This window comes from Sycon ciliatum, chromosome 5, assembly GCF_964019385.1.
Source record: "Sycon ciliatum chromosome 5, ocSycCili1.1, whole genome shotgun sequence".
Lineage (NCBI taxonomy): Eukaryota > Metazoa > Porifera > Calcarea > Leucosolenida > Sycettidae > Sycon > Sycon ciliatum.
Window position 1 is genome coordinate 14,302,704 of NC_088647.1, and position 17,500 is coordinate 14,320,203.

At 51.7% G+C, this 17,500-nt stretch overlaps 3 protein-coding genes across 6 annotated transcripts in view; 1 reads left to right on the forward strand and 2 right to left on the reverse strand.

Annotated features, from left to right (window-relative positions):
• Positions 1–17,500, forward strand: part of LOC135817730 (uncharacterized) — an 85,588-nt gene that overhangs the window by 16,861 nt on the left and 51,227 nt on the right. The gene's annotated exons all lie outside the window — the stretch shown is intronic.
• Positions 5,372–11,136, reverse strand: LOC135817729 (uncharacterized). Its single transcript, XM_065330964.1, has 4 exons — positions 10,621–11,136; positions 9,830–9,979; positions 9,440–9,620; positions 5,372–8,715 (listed from the first exon to the last, which is right to left on the reverse strand). Exons 1-4 carry the CDS (start codon positions 10,837–10,839, stop codon positions 6,317–6,319), a joined length of 2,949 nt encoding a protein of 982 aa, XP_065187036.1. The 5' UTR covers positions 10,840–11,136; the 3' UTR covers positions 5,372–6,316.
• Positions 12,131–17,500, reverse strand: part of LOC135817726 (uncharacterized) — a 5,465-nt gene continuing 95 nt past the window's right edge. The window contains exons 1-4 of the mRNA XM_065330963.1: positions 17,333–17,500; positions 16,373–16,522; positions 15,723–15,903; positions 12,131–15,061 (exon numbers count right to left, since the gene is read on the reverse strand). The exon at positions 17,333–17,500 is cut by the window's right edge and continues 95 nt beyond it. Coding sequence (XP_065187035.1) covers positions 12,663–15,061; positions 15,723–15,903; positions 16,373–16,522; positions 17,333–17,500 — 2,898 coding nt within the window. The 3' untranslated portion in view covers positions 12,131–12,662. The remainder of the gene's footprint in view (positions 15,062–15,722; positions 15,904–16,372; positions 16,523–17,332) is intronic.

Consider the following 17,500-nt stretch of genomic DNA (forward strand, 5'->3'; position numbering starts at 1 on the left):
CCAGCGAGATGTCGCTCAAGTTTGACAACTTCCTCCAGCCGTTCCGTGGGAACGGGGACGATTTCGGACGTTTTTGGGATAAGTTTCTGGTGCTTGCAAACATACAAGGTTGGGACACGGACGACAAGAAAGTGAAGAATTTTCCGTTGTTCCTGACGGATGACGCGTTTCTTGTATTTTCACGGATGCCGGCAAGCGATCAGAAAGACAAAGATAAAGTCTTGGCGAAAATGGGACTGTCGTTCACTCTGACGAAGGCGCAGGCGTACGCCAGATTCACCTCACGGACGATGCGCGTGGATGAGTCCCCCGACGCCTACGTTGCCGATTTGCAGCGACTGAGTACTATGGCGGGGCACAAGGCTGATGACGACAAGGACCCGATGATCATAGAGCAGCTGATCAAGGGACTGCCGGTAGAGTTTGCCCGAGAGCTAAGACTTACGATGGCGGGCAAAGAGTTGAGTGTGACGGGTTGCCTGGACGTGGTACGGGCGTTGAAGGCTGCGACCTCGGACCACTTGACACGAGTGCGTGGCGATGTTGTTGTGGCAGCTGCCACCACGGATGAGCAGGCATGTTTCAACTGTGGCGGAGTTGGCCACATGGCGCGGCAGTGCCCGAAAGCGAAGAAATCTGGTCGCAAGAGTGGTGCTGGTAAAGGAACGCGCGGCGAGCGTACTGGCCCTCGAACCTGTTACTTCTGTGACAAGCCAGGTCACATGAAGAGTGACTGTCCGGAGCGTAAAGCCTGGCAAGAGCGGAAATCGTCTGGAGCAGCAACGGCTGCAGACAGTGGCTCCCTGGCGAGGGGTGCGTGTTTGTGCACTGTAGCCGAGGCTACTAGAGCTTCACTGCCCAGAATCTACGTTGACGTGCGAGGCGTGGTAGGCAGCGAATGGGCACGTGCTAGAGCAGCAGTGGACACTTGTGCAAGTTACACAATGGTTACGGTCGAGTTCCTCAAACTTCACAAGATTCCGTTCACTGCTCAGCCACGTGTGTCTGTTGTATCCGTGGATAGCAGCAAGGTGAAGATCAGAGGAGCAGTTGATGTGGAACTGCAGCGCCAAGGGGATGGTGAACCGGTTAGTCTGCCAAGAGTGCGTGTGAATGCCTGCGTTGTCGACTCATTGACGGCTGTGGCAGCAGACCTCCTCCTCGGTGCTGACGTTATAGCTGGTGTTGGTGGCGTTCGACTCAGTTATGGCCAGGACGGCGAGGTCAATGGCGTGTGCTTTGGTCCTCAACCTAGAGATACCGGTGCAGCCGCTACTGCTGCAGCTGACGTTGAGAGCACACTCCGTCATGTGGACGTCACAGAGGACAATCGTGGTGTGACCCTGAAGGCCGAAGACGGAGAGCTCCGGTGGGACAACGACAAGCAGCATTGGACGTTGCACTGGAAGTGGCGTGATGGGCAAGCTCCTACATCTCCGATCGGCTCAGGGATCGGACAGTACGCGAGGCACAACCTGTCAGACAAGCAAGAGTCGCAGTTCTGTGACGAGATGGACGCCTGGGTCGAGAATGGCTACCTGATCGAGTACGACGAGGCTACGTACGGTCCTCCGGCGGCCATCATTCCGCTGCTCGCCAAGGACCAAGCCCACAAGGAGTCGACCCCAGTTCGTCCTTGTCTTGATTACCGTGGCTTGAATGCGGTGATTAAGTCGAACCCAGGCACTGATGCCCCAGCATGCGGTGAGAAGATCCGCAAGTGGCGACAGGTTGCAGACAGCCAGTTTGAACTTGTCGACATACGTAAGGCGTACTTGCAGGTACGAGTCGACCCATCCCTCTTGCGCTACCAAGTCGTGGTGTGGCGTGGGAAGCTGTACGCCATGTCACGGATGGGTTTTGGTCTATCGATTGCACCAAAATTCATGGACATCATTGTTCGGTGGGTGACGCGACGATGGCCTGATGTGGACAACTACGTTGATGACGTCCTCACGCCAGCGGAGAAGCGCAAGGCCGTCGCTGCAGAGCTAGCACGGTATGGCTTGCCGACAAAGCCACCAGAGCATCTACCCGAGGCGCGAGTGCTTGGCCTGAAGCTGTCGACGACTGCTGATGGTACCATCATGTGGGCTCGCCGCGATGGAGTCGACCTCAGCTTCCGCCAACCGCTGACGAAGCGTGGTGTATTCCAATGGACAGGTCGGCTCACAAGCCACTATCCAGTGTGCGCATGGCTTCGCCCAGCCTGCTCAATGTTGAAGCGGCTATCAAGTGCAGTGGACAGATGGGACACGCCGGTTCCACCTAGCGTTCTTCAGTGTGCTGATGAAGTTGCTGAGCAGCTGTCCGCTCAAGACCCCGTCCGTGGTGTGTGGCATGCATCAGCCGAGTCCGATGGAGATTGGGCTGTGTTCTGCGATGCCTCGGATCTGGCAGTCGGTGTGGTCCTCCAGCTGAACGGCCAAGTCATCGAAGACGGTACATGGCTGCGGGACACAGCCGATAAGAAGCACATCAATGTGGCGGAGCTAGATGCTGCGGTGCGTGGACTGTCGCTTGCAGCGCAATGGCACCTGCAGACGGTACGACTCGTCACCGACTCAAAGACAGTGTACGGCTGGCTGAAGCAGGTCCTCGACAATGTGCGCCGAGTGAAAGTTGGTGGGCTGCACAAGATACTGGTTGAGCGGCGACTGGAAGTGATTGCTGACCTCGTCCAAACGGTCGGCCTCAAGGTCCGAGTGGAGTGGGTGCCGACTGACCAGAACCCGGCCGATGAGCTCACCCGTGTCCCGAGGCGGTGGCCCAAGGGTACAGCCGAGCCGAGTGATGTTTGTTCTGTTTCTGTGGCAACGCACAAGCATGCTATCGGGCCCGTTACTCTCAGTGAGATAAAGGATGCGCAGCAAGCCGATACCGAGATATCACAGCTGCTGGATGAGCTGAAGTCGGGAACCCCCCTGTCGTCGAAGCTGTACAGACCGGTCCGTGATCAGCTGTTGGACCATGACGGTGTGCTGATGCGTTCAGTAAAGCTGCCACTCGACGGCGTCGTGCAAGTGCCAGTCATACCACCTGACCTTGAAGACCAAGTACTGAAAGCGTCTCACAAGACCTCTGGCCATGCCACCTGGACGACAATGCATGACTCACTGCGCAAGCGCTGCTATATGCCGCTGATGGCTGAGAAATGCCAGAGTGTTGTCCAAGCGTGTGTGCCTTGCTCTGCAGCTAACCCGGCACGGGGACCGACTGTTGAGCCAACGCGTCCAGACGTACCAGGACGACCATGGGAGGTCATACAGATCGACACGTTGGAGCTTGGCCAGAGTGGAGCGCACCACTGCTGCCTGGTATGCGTCGACATGTTCACCAAGTGGGCGGAGGTACAGCCACTACGTCGACACGATGCAGCGAGCGTAGCAGCCGCACTGACCAAGATCTGCTGCCGGTGGGGCCCGCCGTCTGTCATTCGCATGGACAACGGCACTGAGTTCCGGAACGCGGTCGTAGCAGCCCTCCTGGAACAGTTTGGTGTGGTGGTGAAAACGGGTGCAGTTCGACATCCTCAATCACAAGGAGGGGTTGAACGGCTCAACCGTACAATCATCGGTCTCCTGCGTAAGGCGCTCGAGGAAACCAGTGACTGGACGTCTGAGCTGGAGTTGGTTCTGTTCTACTACAATGGACGTCGCCATGCTACAACCGGAATATCGCCAAGGCTGGCCATCACGGGCTGGGAAGGGCGCGATCTAGTAATTGATCACGACCCGACAGCATACAGCGCCAGTGAATGGGTAGACCGACTCGCCGGGCGCGCTGCTCGAATTCGAGACCTTGTTGAGTCGCTACTGTCCTCGAATGACTCTGTGTCAGGCGGTCCAACAGAGTCACCATACCGTGTCGATGATCCGGTGATGCTACGTCGCCCAGAGCGGAGTCAGAAGCTCATGACGCCATATGAGAGTGGCTGGACGGTGCTGAAGATAGTCTCGCCATCGACCCTGGTGATCCAGCATGCTGACGGCAGAGAGAAGGTCGTGAACGTTGATATCGTGAAGCCTGGACACGCCCAGCAGGTAGATGGAACACTAGATGATGGTAACCATGATGCTGCCGAAGATCGCCCAGAGCCAGCTGCCTGTGATAATGTGGTGAGCATCGAGTTTGCGGCTGACATGCCGACTCAGCGCTACGATCTCCGAGGCCCTGGTAATCGACGACAGCCAGCTAGATACAGTGGATGATCAATGGCACCTAGGGGAGTGGTGTTATGAACTGCTATATTAGGTGCCTTATGACTCTTGTGTCACACTGTATGTTGCTATGCATGCTGTGTACACGCTCACCCATATGCGCGCGCCTCTGCTTTATGTGTACACCTCTCATGCTGTGCATGTGTCCACGTGCGTAGCTGCACTCCTTTCTCAGATTGCATGCCCGTCTTTCTGTACTTCAGTAGTTGAGTCGATCCTTTAGTTCAGTGTGCTTCAGTCTGGTTCTGATAACTTACTTCTAACTTCTATGTCTCTTCCAATTCTCTTGTAAATAATTCATTCCCTAATTCGAAGTGTTGCGTTAGTGCTGGCTGGTCGAACGTGGGTTCCACTACACTGGACACTGGTTGTGAGACTTTTTACACTGACCCACCCTTGCTGCTAGGCACTGAATTTACCACCCTGGTATAATCAGGCATGGTGTTGGCCTGGCACAAGCAAACCTTCCCGACCTAAGGGGTTTCGTCTCAAGCGTTTCTATTTGTATCTGAAATGAACATCGTTCATTTCGTACTGGGACCCCCTCCCCACCCTCCGAAATGAACACAGCTTGCTATGCTGGAGGACAAAAATGACGTGCATGTACCAATTACATGTATATGAACAGCGTCGTTCGACTTGAGACTCATACCCCCCCCCCCCCCCCATGAACAATATTTGTTTCCGGGACGACGAAAAAACATTTTCACCTACCCCTAGGCTGGTTGTGTTTCAGTCTCAAAACATTTTATATAGCAGGTGGTGATGCGGACCTGCACACTTTATTACTATTACTATTATTTTCAACTTGATATGTACACTATGACCTATAGGGCTACTCAATCTGCAGACAGAACTGTTTCGTCCTTTGTGGACTCATCAGCCCAGCACAGAGAAACGAGGCCGAACCTGATAGCAATGAAAATACATTTTCCAAAGCCAGATTTAAACCAGGGCCCGTGACCTATGGGGCTAGTATGTGTAATTTGGCTCTGTTATGCCGCTGAGTTGTTCGCTCAATCACTGTGCGTATGCAGTGAGCATTGTGACCTGCTGGGTGATGTTACTGGACCTTGCTTTGCAGCACGAGTGCTGGAAGGCAGTTTAGGGTGGCACGGCCAGCCATTATTGTAGGTGACATTTCGGGGCAATCCAGTTTAGAAATTTCAAATTCAGAGCCAATAGTCATAGAGCACTTGATTAAAAAATGGGTGTTAACAATGAAGAGTGGTGCGGTCAATACCGGAGTTGTGACCGTAGCGTGTCCGATGCCAAGTGTCCGATGCCAAAAAAATGGGAAACTAGATAAGAACAGCACGGGAAGTGCCTGGTAGTCCAGCAAAATTGTAATAAAGCAAGTCCATGGGGTTATAAAAGAAAGGGTGAAAGAAACTGGTGCTATTAGCTGGCCCGAGTGGTGCCTTTTTGAATAATCGGGCGGTCGGAACCTAGATCACGATGCGTCGGAAGCCGGCTGAGAATGCATGGCTAAGTTATGCTGTCCACAACCTGAGAATGCTGCCCAGTGCAGGGATAAGCTTAGTTAGAGAGTCACAGTGTTAGCTCCTCTAGCTAAACAATCCCCAATCGCCGAGGCACTCTTAGAAGACAGATTTCATGACAATGTATTACTACAGAAGTATATTGAGTAAGGAATATGGAAACAGGTACACATGTTACAGCAGTGTTGGGTGCAGATCAATGTTGTGTCTGAGAAACATGTTACAGCAGTGTTGGGTGCAGATCAATGCTGTGTCTGAGAAACATGTTACAGCAGTGTTGGGTGCAGATCAATGTTGTGTCTGAGAAACATGTTACAGCAGTGTTGAGTGCAGATCAATGCTGTGTCTGAGAAACATGTTACAGCAGTGTCGGGTGCAGATCAATGCTGTGTCTGAGAAACATGTTACAGCAGTGTTGGGTGCAGATCAATGCTGTGTCTGAGAAACATGTTACAGCAGTGTTGGGTGCAGATCAATGCTGTGTCTGAGAAACAGCGCACTTTCCGATGGGCCAGTATCTATGAGTAGTACACATACGCACCTCAGGTAGTGGTAAGTAATTTGGTTGAGCTGACCGACATGAGCAGTGTTCCGTCAGTCGTACATCTCAATCTCGACGAGGTATTGGGATCGTGGCGACGACTCGCCTGTCATCACAGCCAGTATGCGGTGCAGGTGTGAACTCTTCACTTGATATTGTTCCGGAATATAGCACATTAGCCGAAACAATGTGATCCTGGCTTGAGATGTTTGTCCTCTGCTCATCCTATACAAAATGATAGCTATCAGCGGGGCGTACAGATTGCCACTGAAATAGGAGCCACCGTACATTCCTTCCAGACTACAGATACTCTTAATGAGGTACACATCAGCACTGTAGCTCAGGTCAGCTACGCTTGCTATGGGCGCTCTTTCCGCCGTTGTATTAGGCTCTGGCAGTGGTGCGCCTTTCTTCTTTCCAAGGACATCATCCGTGTGCCGGTGACAGGTGCGTAACGCCGTTCCTTGTGGATTGCTGTGACTGCCGGCAGTGCTCCCACCACTGAGATGTGCACCGGTCACCTCTGCTGCAGATGGTGGCGGTGCTGCTGCTGCAGATGATGGCGGTGCTGCTGCTGCTGCTGTTGCTGCTGCTGCTACAGCTGCGGCTGTTGCTGTTGATCTTGAGTTGTGCGTGTAAAGATCTAAGCACACCATGCTCAGTGCGTTCAGACACTGTAGCAGCCTCTCACCCATGCCGTTTGCCTGCACGTGACGGTTCATGACATCGGTACAGCCGTCTGAGACTACAATCAAGCAAAGCAAGTCCATGATGCAGTGCATGAGAACTTGCCCATGATGATCTTGGGATTGGATCAGTGGATTTGTCTGAGTTGCAACATGGTGCAAGACAGACTTGTCCCTCTTGCCACTGGAGCTAAGGAGATTTGTCAAAGGGTGAGTCCAGAATCCTCGTCTTTTATAATCACCCACGTGGTTGCAATACATAGCGGCCAATCCAATAGAAAACAATTGGAAGATGATCTTCCTTGGCAGAGACAATATTATTGGTATTGCCGGCTGGTAAGTGCTGCAACAGGACTGGATGTCTAGTGTTTTCTGATAATATTTCCTTTGAAGCCTGGTGGATGTTTGTAGCTGCAATGTACTTTCACTACTTTGAAGTGTGCCTGTCAGAAACACTATGCCATCGAAAACCTCCTTTGCAAAGAATCTGTATCTGTAACTGTTAGTTTTCTGGAGTGCGAGAAAAAACAAAAGCAAGTCGACCCATTGCAAGCGGACTCCCTCGGGCAGGCTTTCTATGGCTGCAGTTGACAGGTGTAATTTCCTGTGAACACCGGCGAATCTCCTGACGAGCTGTAGCAGGGCCGTTGGGCTGACTGCCATGACATGCGGAATGAGGTAGACTTCAATCTCGATTCTGCTGCAGCAAGCGGATGTACTCAGAGACAGGAGATCAAGGCAGCAGCTCAAATATTTCTGTAGCTCACCGCCGTCCGTACTGAACATACCGGCTAGGATGTGCTGGCGAGCGATGCCGTGGATTGAAAAGTCGTAGGCCGCGAGGTTCTCTTGACAGGGGTCTGAGCGGCCGTAACTGAAGAATGCACGACTGTTGCTGGCCACAAACATAACCAATGAGAAGTGGCGTAGCTCACACAGCAGTGATACCAGTGATTGCACTGCCCTGCGGTTCATCATCTCTGTGCTCGTGTTTGGTGCAGCCGCCACATCAAACGGGAACAGGAGGTCGCGTAGCTCAGCGGGAACGTATGGAGAATGCTGAGCAGCCAGGAATATTGCGCAGGAGATCCTGTGCGGGTTTAGAAGTGCGGCCGTGCATAGGAGCTGTTTAGCGGCCGTTGAGATCAGACTGTACGTCTTACTCCATACACTATCCATGGTGTTGGCCACCTCATGCTCCTCAGGTCTAGCAGCTGCAGAGTCTTGTCCAGCATCAAGTGTGCCAGCTGCTAGCTGGGAAGCATCTCCCTCTGCTTGTTTTGAAATCCATTCCAGCACCAGGGGAAGCCCGTTTGCCATGTCTGCAGCATCACTCAACGTTACGAACTGCCGCATAGTGCAGGCGCTGAGCATGCTCGCATCATGTGTTTCCTGGCCGTGTGTACAGCAGTGTTTGGGCTGGACGGTGGGCACAGCTTGCTGGCAGGCTCTCAGCTGCCGCAGCAGACAGTGCTGGCAGCAGTGCGAGTTTTCGCGTTGACACGCTCTGCACGCCTGCTGCAGCTGTTTCCAGAGCTGCGCTCGTCTTGCTGGCATTGGGCAATGCGTGTACAGGATTTCTGTCTGTCTGGCCAGCAGCCAGGACGATTGCAGCGATGTCAGCGGATGAACTTCGAGACGCTGGGCAATGTGCCGTGACACGCAGTCTTGTAAGATGCCATTCTGGCTGATGATCATTAGCTGGTGTTGATACTTGGAGTTTGGCAACGAGAACTTCCACATCACTGACAGCGGGTCAGCCGTATCTGCAACACACACAGTAGCACGGAGAGCGAATTTGTTTTGCGCTAGTGGCCGCTTAAAATATTATATAAACCACGCGTCGCAGTTGGCAAAGTTATAGCTTAAATGCAATTTGTGTTGGGGCGGGAACGGGTGCTGTTATATAGCCTAGTCCGTGCAAACACCAGTCTGCATGTTATCATCTTGTATCTTTTACATCTTACTTCTGAGGTGCAGTCTTTGCAAGGAAATTTACTACCGTATCAAATAATGGACTTTTTGAAAACCGGTGGAATGACTGGGGGCCAGCACCCTTACTGCCTTAGCGCGTGGGAGCACTGTAGCTCACGTGCACATTGTCAAAACGTAGCAGCAGTGCTGGCGGCTGCAAGGCCAGCGCCCCCATGGCCGCTTGACTTCTCAACGGATTTCTATATCTACAACAGTAGTGCCTATCAGGGGCAGAGCCAGCAGGGGTTCCAGAGGTTCTGCGGAACCCCCAACATTTCGACTACTGGCAACCATATGCGTGTCCATGTGCATGTATCATCTATTCAGTTTCAGAAACCCCTGTGGAGATGGCTGGATCCGCCGCTGCCTATCATCCGGTGTATTTTGTATTTGTATTTATGGATTCTCCACAGGCCTTAGCCTAAATCCAGGGAGTCTCCGTGTGTATGGTGATGACCATCACATACCTATAGCAGCAGAAGATGAAACGTTTCTAACCTTTCTATTGGTACTAACCTGACGTACTGCTAACTGCCTCCTCATCACCCATACTCTGCAGGGTGCGATTGCCGAGGTTGTCCACGATGAACAGCATATCCGATGTCGGGTGCAGGGCCATCATTATCCTCTGCCAGAAGCTAGGACTGGCGGGATCACACCGCTGGGACAGGCAGCTGAATGGTGCCTTCGCGGACACCTGCGATACGGAATAGTGGACCAGGCACAACATAAGACGGCAATGTGCACTCTAGTTCTGTACAGCTTTGAGGTGGGTGGGTAGGTGACGTCATGCATGGCTAACGTTTGCAAAGCAGTATTGACTATGGGGAGCAAGTGACCGTGGGCCTGTATGTACACTTGATGATACCCATCTCACAGTAGAGCATGGTGACAAGCAACACTCACTAGAATATTGCGGATGGACAGCTCGACGGTGGTGTCACTCAAGGCGTTGATCCTCCACACTCCACGCTGGTAGTAGCCGCGTTCCTGTGCTGTCCTGGCATAGCAGTCGACTATACTGGACTTTCCGACTCCAGAGAGGCCAGTGAGCAGCTGAACGAATAGTGGTGGATACAAGGCAGCAAGGAATGGATACAATGAGTCTTTGCCAAACGTAAATGTACATGTACATGTAGGTTTTAATGACCGGGATGATGTTCGTAGACCGCCAGAGGCAGGGTGAGCCACATCTTGCTCACAGCAAACAAGATGATCATTATGTGTAGTAGAGAGGACAATTGCAATTCCACACAGCTATCAAGTTGTGCTAGTCGAGTGCCTTTTTTTATGGAACATGTTTGCTGAGCTACACACGACCTTCCTGTATGAGGCCAAATCGTGGAAAAGAGAACATTTTCCTACGCACACTGCCCATCTCACTGCACACGGTTGTGCTAGAAGTGATTTGAAAAGCCTTTTTGGCAAACTGGTGGGGCGACCTGGTGTTCTTCAAGGCTCTGAGGAAATTTCACGTTCTCTCCCCCTCCCAAACGGTCTATTCGCTTGGACTCTTCATTCCACCAATATTCCGTGGGGTACCTATCACCAGATAGCAACATGCATGTATGCCATGAACCACGGTTGCCATATGTCCCTTACTCTACTGTCCAAGGTTTGCCGTTCCCTGTTAACGTTCACTGGAATTGGAACATGTTGTACTGTATTATGCACATTGATCATATTCACCGACTTACTACTGTTGTGTTTTGGTCACCCTGCCTGCTGCCTCCTCCTCGCTCATCTTGTCCTCCGTCATGCGGATTGACGCACCGCTGCCTTCTGTGGCCACGCTTGCGCTTGCGCAACCCTCCCTTCACCTTTGGAGTGCAGAACGCCTGGTGCAGCTTCTCCAGGTAGTCGGCTCGGATCTCCCTGAGAAAGGCGGGCGTGCGATCTTGCTTGCCCTTTTCCATGCCTGTCTCTTTACTAGTACTGCATGTATTTGTAGATTGGGAAGCCTCAGTAAGAAATTTCCTAAGCTTAGACTCTGTTCGAGTTCAGTCTTGCTACAAGGATCACAAGCTAGAAGTGCTCTGGAGGATACAGCTGGTTTCGACTTTTGTACCAGTGGGTTTGTTTGGCGATCAGCAGTTACCATTCATTAGGCACCACTCACAATGGCACCATCCACCAGCTGTCAGTTTGACCTTCATCTGCACACCAGATGACGGTAGCCACCCGCGTTTTGTTTGCGTTTTTGTGGATGGGGAATCCAGGGGAATTTCCCCTGCGCAGAGGTGGAAACAGATATCATGACATCATGATGACATCACAGCCATGCCCAGGCAATGCTCGGAGTGCTGGCATGTACGCTGTACTCAGCTCTACAGCATGCAGGTCTACTAGTGGATGAATATGTAATATGTACAGCATTGGGTATGTAATATGTACAGCATTGGGTATGTAATATGTACAGCATTGGGTATGTAATATGTATGTATACAAGGCACACTGGGATGCATAATATGTATGCACACATGGCACACTTGTGTTGTACACCTGCATGGGTGGAAGTCACACCCTAGTCTCTTCTTTCCTGCAATGACCGTGGGCGAAGACTGAGATATCTTTTGGCCAACGTCTGGTTACCACATGCCACCTAGATTGACTGTGACACAGCGCAGACTGTGGATGTGCTAGACTTCTGCAGCAACTCAAGACATGCATGGGTGAATCCACTGCCTGTTTCTACAGCAGCTCAAGACATGCATAGGTGAATCCACTGCCTGTTTCTACAGCAACTCAAGACATGCATGGGTGAATCCACTGCCTGTTTAGATGCACACTCGCGCGGACACCTTCCTAACGTTACATAGCCACCTCCTCCTGTCCCTGCCCACGCATGCTACATCCGTGTCTCTTGCCGAGGGAATTCCCCCTGGGTGGCAAGGCTGTGAATACTTTCCGAGTGCACAGCATCACTGCATTTGGGCAGGTATTATCCGCTGTACATGTCACTCCCTCAGGACCTGTCATGATGAATCCAAGCAGGAAATGGACTGGAAACGTACAACTGGGACACTACGCGACGTGATGTGAGTTTTCGCCATTGGCGAACCCCATAGAAAGGGCATCAGGAGCTGCACACTCTTGGGGCCTTATATACTCTTGCTGCGAACAATGAAGAGCGGTGCGGTCCGAAATTACCGTAGTTACCGTGGCGTGTCCGACGCCAAAGTGTCTCACACCAACAAAATGGGAAACTAGATAAGAACAGCACGGGAAGTGCCTGGTCGTCCAGCAAAATTGTAATAAAGTAAGTCCATAGGGTTTAAAAAATAGAAAGGTTGAGGAAGATGAAAGAAGCTGGTGTTATTAGCTGGCCCGAGTGGTGCCTTTTTGAATAATTGGGTGGTTCACAGCCTAGATCACGATAAATCGGAAGCAGGCTGAGAATGCACGGCTAGTAAGCTGTCTACAACCTGAGCATGCGGCCCAGTGCAGGGATAAGCTTAGTCAAAGTGTTAGCTCCTCTGGCTAAACAATCCCCAATCGCCGAGGCTTTCTTAGAAGACAGTTTTCATGACAATGTATTACTACAGAAGTATATTGAGTAAGGAATATGGAAACAGGTACACCTCAGTGTTACAGCAGTGTTGGGTGCAGATCAATGCTAACTGTTATGTCTGAGAAACAGCGCACTCTCCGATGGGCCAGTATCTATGAGTAGTACACATACGCACCTCAGGTAGTGGTAAGAAAGTTAGTGGAGCTGACCGACATGAGCCGTGTTCCGTCAGTCGTACATCTCAATCTCAACGAGGTATTGGGATCGTGGCGACAACTCGCCTGTCACCACGGCAAGTATGCGGTGCAGGTGTGAACTCTTCACTTGATATTGTTCCGGAATATAGCACATTAGCCGACACAAGGTGATCCTGGCTTGAGATGTTTGTCCTCTGGTCATCCTATGCAAAAGGATAGCTAACAGCGGGGCGTACAGCTTGCCACTGAAATAGGAGCCACCGTACATTCCTTCCAGACTACAGACACGCTTAATGAGGTACACATCAGCACTGTGGCTCAGGTCGGCTACGCTTGCTATGGGCGCTCTTTCCGCCGTTGTATTAGGCTCTGGCAGTGGTGCGCCTTTCTTCTTTCCAAGGACATCATCCGTGTGCCGGTGACAGGTACGTAACGCCGTTCCTTGTGGATTGCTGTGTCTGCCAGTAGTGCTCCCACCACTGAGATGTGCATCGGTCACCTCTGCTGCAGATGGTGGCGGTGCTCCTGCTGCAGATGATGGCGGTGCTGCCGCTGTTGCTGCTGCTGCTACAGCTGCTGCTGTTGCTGTTGATCTTGAGTTGTGCGTGTAAAGATCTAAGCACACCATGCTCAGTGCGTTCAGACACTGTAGCAGCCTCTCACCCATGCTGTTGTCCTGCACGTGACGGTTCATGACGTGGGGGCAGCCATCGGATACTCCAATCAAGCAAAGCATGTCCAAGATGCAGTATGCAAGGACCTGTTCATGGTGATCTTGTGATTGGATCAGAGGATTTGTCTCAGTAGCAACATGATGCGAGATAGGCCTGTCACTCTTGCCACTGGAGCTGAGGAGATTTGCCAAAGGATGAGGCCAGAATCCTCGTCTTTTACTATGATAATCACCCACGTGGTTGCAATACATAGCGGCCAATCCAATAGAAAACAATTGGAAGATGATCTTCCTTGGCAGAGACAAAATTACCGGGATTGCCGCCTGGCAAGTGCTGCAATAGGACTGGATGTCTAATGTTTTCTGATAATATTTCCTTTGAAGCCTGGTGGATTTTTGTAGCTGCAATGTGGTTTCACTACTTTGAAGTGTGCCTGTCAGAAACACTATGCCATCGAAAACCTCCTTTGCAAAGAATTTGTATCTGTAACTGTTATGTTTCTGGAGTTTGAGGAAATACGAAAGCAAGTGGACCCATTGCAAGCGGACTTCCTCGGGCAGGCTTTCTATGGCTGCAGTTGACAGGTGCGATTTTCTGTGAACGCCGGCGAATCTCCTGACGAGCTGTAGCAGGGTCACTGGGCTGACTGCCATGACATGCGGAATGAGGTAGACTTCAATCTCGATTCTGCTGCAGCAGGCGGATGTACTTAGAGACAGGAGATCAAGGCAGCAGCTCAAGTATTTCTGTAGCTCACTGCCGTCCGTACTGAACATACCGGCTAGGATGTGCTGGCGAGCGATGCCGTGGATTGAAAAGTCGTAGGCCGCGAGGTTATCTTGACTGGAGTCTGAGCGGCCGTAACTGAAGAATGCTCGACTGTTGCTGGCCACAAACATAACCAATGAGAAGTGGCGTAGCTCACACAGCAGTGATACCAGTGATTGCACTGCCCTGCGGTTCATTATCTCTGTGCTCGTGTTCGGTGCAGCCGCCACATCAAACGGGAACAGGAGGTCGCGTAGCTCAGCGGGAACGTACGGAGAATGCTGAGCAGCCAGGAATATTGCGCAGGAGATCCTGTGCGGGTTAAGAAGTGCGGCTGTGCATAGGAGCTGTTTAGCGGCCGTTGAGATCAGACTGTACGTCTTACTCCATACACTATCCATGGTGTTGGCCACCTCATGCTCCTCAGGTCTAGCAGCTGCAGAGTCTTGTCCAGCATCAAGTGTGCCAGCTGCTAGCTGGGAAGCATCTCCCTCTGCTTGTTTTGAAATCCATTCCAGCACCAGGGGAAGCCCGTTTGCCATGTCTGCAGCATCACTCAACGTTACAAACTGCCGCACAGTGCAGGCGCTGAGCGTGCTTGCATCATGTGTTTCCTGTCCGTGTGTACAGCAGTGTTTGGGCTGGACGGTGGGCACTGCTTGCTGGCAGGCTCTCAGCTGCCGCAGCAGACAGTGCTGGCAGCAGTGCGAGTTTTCGCGTTGACACGCTCTGCACGCCCGCTGCAGCTGTTTCCAGAGCTGCGCTTGTCTTACTGGCATTGGGCAATGCGTGCACAGGATTCCTGTCTGTCTGGCCAGCAGCCAGGACGATTGCAGCGATGTCAGCGGATGAACTTCGAGACGCTGGGCAATGTGCCGTGACACGCAGTCTTGTAAGATGCCATTCTGGCTGATGATCAATAGCCGGTGTTGGTAGTTGGAGTTGGGCAACAAGAACTTCCACATCACTGACAGCGGGTCAGCCGCATCTGCAACACACACAGTAGGACGGAGAGCGAATTTGTTTTGCGCTAGTGGCCGCTTGAAATATTATATAAAACCACGCGTCGCAGTTGGCAAAGTTATAGCTTAAATGCAATTCGTGTTGGGGCTGGAACAGGTGCTGTTATGTAGCCTAGTCCGTGCAAACACCAGTCTGCATGTTATCATTTTGTATCTTTTACATCTTACTTCTGAGGTGCAGTCTTTGCAAGGAAATTTACTACCGTATCAAATAATGGACTTTTTGAAAGCCGGTGGAATGACTGGGGGCCGGCACCCTTACTGCCTCAGCGTGTGGGAGCACTGTAGCTCACGTACACACCGGCTCTCAAAACGGAGCAGCAGTGCTGGCGGCTGCACGGCCAGCGCCCCCATGGCCGCTTGACTTCTCAACGCATTTCAATATCCACAGCAGTAGTGCCTATCAGGAGCGGATCCAGGAGGGTACCAGAGGTTCTGCGGAACCCCCAACATTTCGTAAATGTACTTCTGGCAACCATATGTGTGTCCATGTGCATGTATCATCTGGCCAGTTTTGTAAACCCCTGTAGAGATGGCTGGATCCGCTGCTGCCTATCACCCGGTCTATGGTGATGACCAGCATATACCTGTAGCAGCAGAAGATGAAACGTTTCTAACGTTACTAACCTGACTCACTGCTAACTGCCTCCTCATCACTCATACTCTGCAGGGTGCGATTGCCGAGGTTGTCCACGATGAACAGCATATCCGATGTCGGGTGCAGGGCCATCATTATCCTCTGCCAGAAGCTAGGACTGGCGGGATCAGACCGCTGGGACAGGCAGCTGAATGGTGCCTTCGCGGACACCTGCCATACGGAAAAAGTGGACAAGGCACAACATAAGATGTCAATGTGCACTCCTTGTACCAGGGCCGGCGCCACTGGTACGGCCGGTACGGCCATGGCCGTACCAAAAAAAAAAAAATCCCAAAAAGTCAGTCCACGTGGCCGTGGAACGTCCGAAACCGGGGAGAAAAAGTTTCGATGTATGATTTTGTACAGAGAGTCGCTCAGAGTGCAGGATTTGCCGTCTAAATTCAAAAAAATTCGGGGGGAGGAACCCCAGACCCCCCTTAAAGATGGCCCTTCGGCCGCACCGCTCTGCAGAAGCAGCCTCCGGCCCTGCTTACAGCTGTGAGGTGGGTGGGTAGGTGACGTCATGCATGGCTAACGTTTGCAAAGCAGTATTGACTATGGGGAGCAAGTGACAGTGGGCCTGTATGTACACTTGATGATACCCATCTCACAGTAGAGCATGGTGACAAGCAACACTCACTAGAATATTGCGGATGGACAGCTCGACGGTGGCGTCACTCAAGGCGTTGATCCTCCACACTCCACGCTGGTAGTAGCCGCGTTCCTGTGCTGTCCTGGCATAGCAGTCGACTATACTGGACTTTCCGACTCCAGAGAGGCCAGTGAGCAGCTGAACGAATAGTGGTGGATACAAGGCAGCAAGGAATGGATACAATGAGTCTTTGCCAAAAGTACATGTACATATAAATGTAGGGTTTAGTGACCGGGATGCTGTTCGTTGACCGCTAACATTAGAGACAGTGTGAGCCACATCTTGCTCACAGCAAACTTGATGTATGTGTGATGGAGAGGACATGTGGGATTCCACACAATAATGGCTTCATGCTAGCCCCTTTTTATGGAACATGTTTGGCGTTTGCCGAGCTCCACCCGACCTAGTGTATGAGGCTGAATCGTAGAAAAGAGAACGTTTCACTACACTGATTGCTCGTCTTTATGGCACACGTGTGTGCCAGGAGTGATTTGACAAGCCGTTTAGCAAACTGGTAGGGCGACCGTTTCAAGGCTTTGCGTAATTCTCTCTCATAATCCTCTCTCTCCTTCCCTCTTTTTCTCTCTCTCTCTTTCTCTCTCTCTTTCTCTCTCTCTCTTTCTCTCTCTCTCTTTCTCTCTCTCTCTCTCTCTCTCTCTCTCTCTCTCTCTCTCTCTCTCTCTCTCTCTCTCTCTCTCTCTCTCTCTCTCTCTCTCTCTCTCTTTCACATTGTATCCCTCTCTCAAACGATCACTTTGCTTCAAGTCCTCTTTCCACCAATATTCCATGGGGTATCTATTACCAGATAGCAACATGCATGTATGCCATGAACCAGTTGCCATATGTCCCTTACTCTACTGTCCAAGGTTTGCCGTTCCCTGTTCACGTTCACTGGAATTGGAATATGTAGTACTGTATTATGCACATCGATCATATTCACCGACTTACTACTATTGTGTTATGGTCACCCTGCCTGCTGCCTCCTCCTCGCTCATCTTGTCCTCCGTCATGCGGATTGACGCACCGCTGCCTTCTGTGGCCACGCTTGCGCTTGCGCAACCCTCCCTTCACGGCTGGAGTGCAGAACGCCTGGTGCAGCTTCTCCAGGTAGTTGGC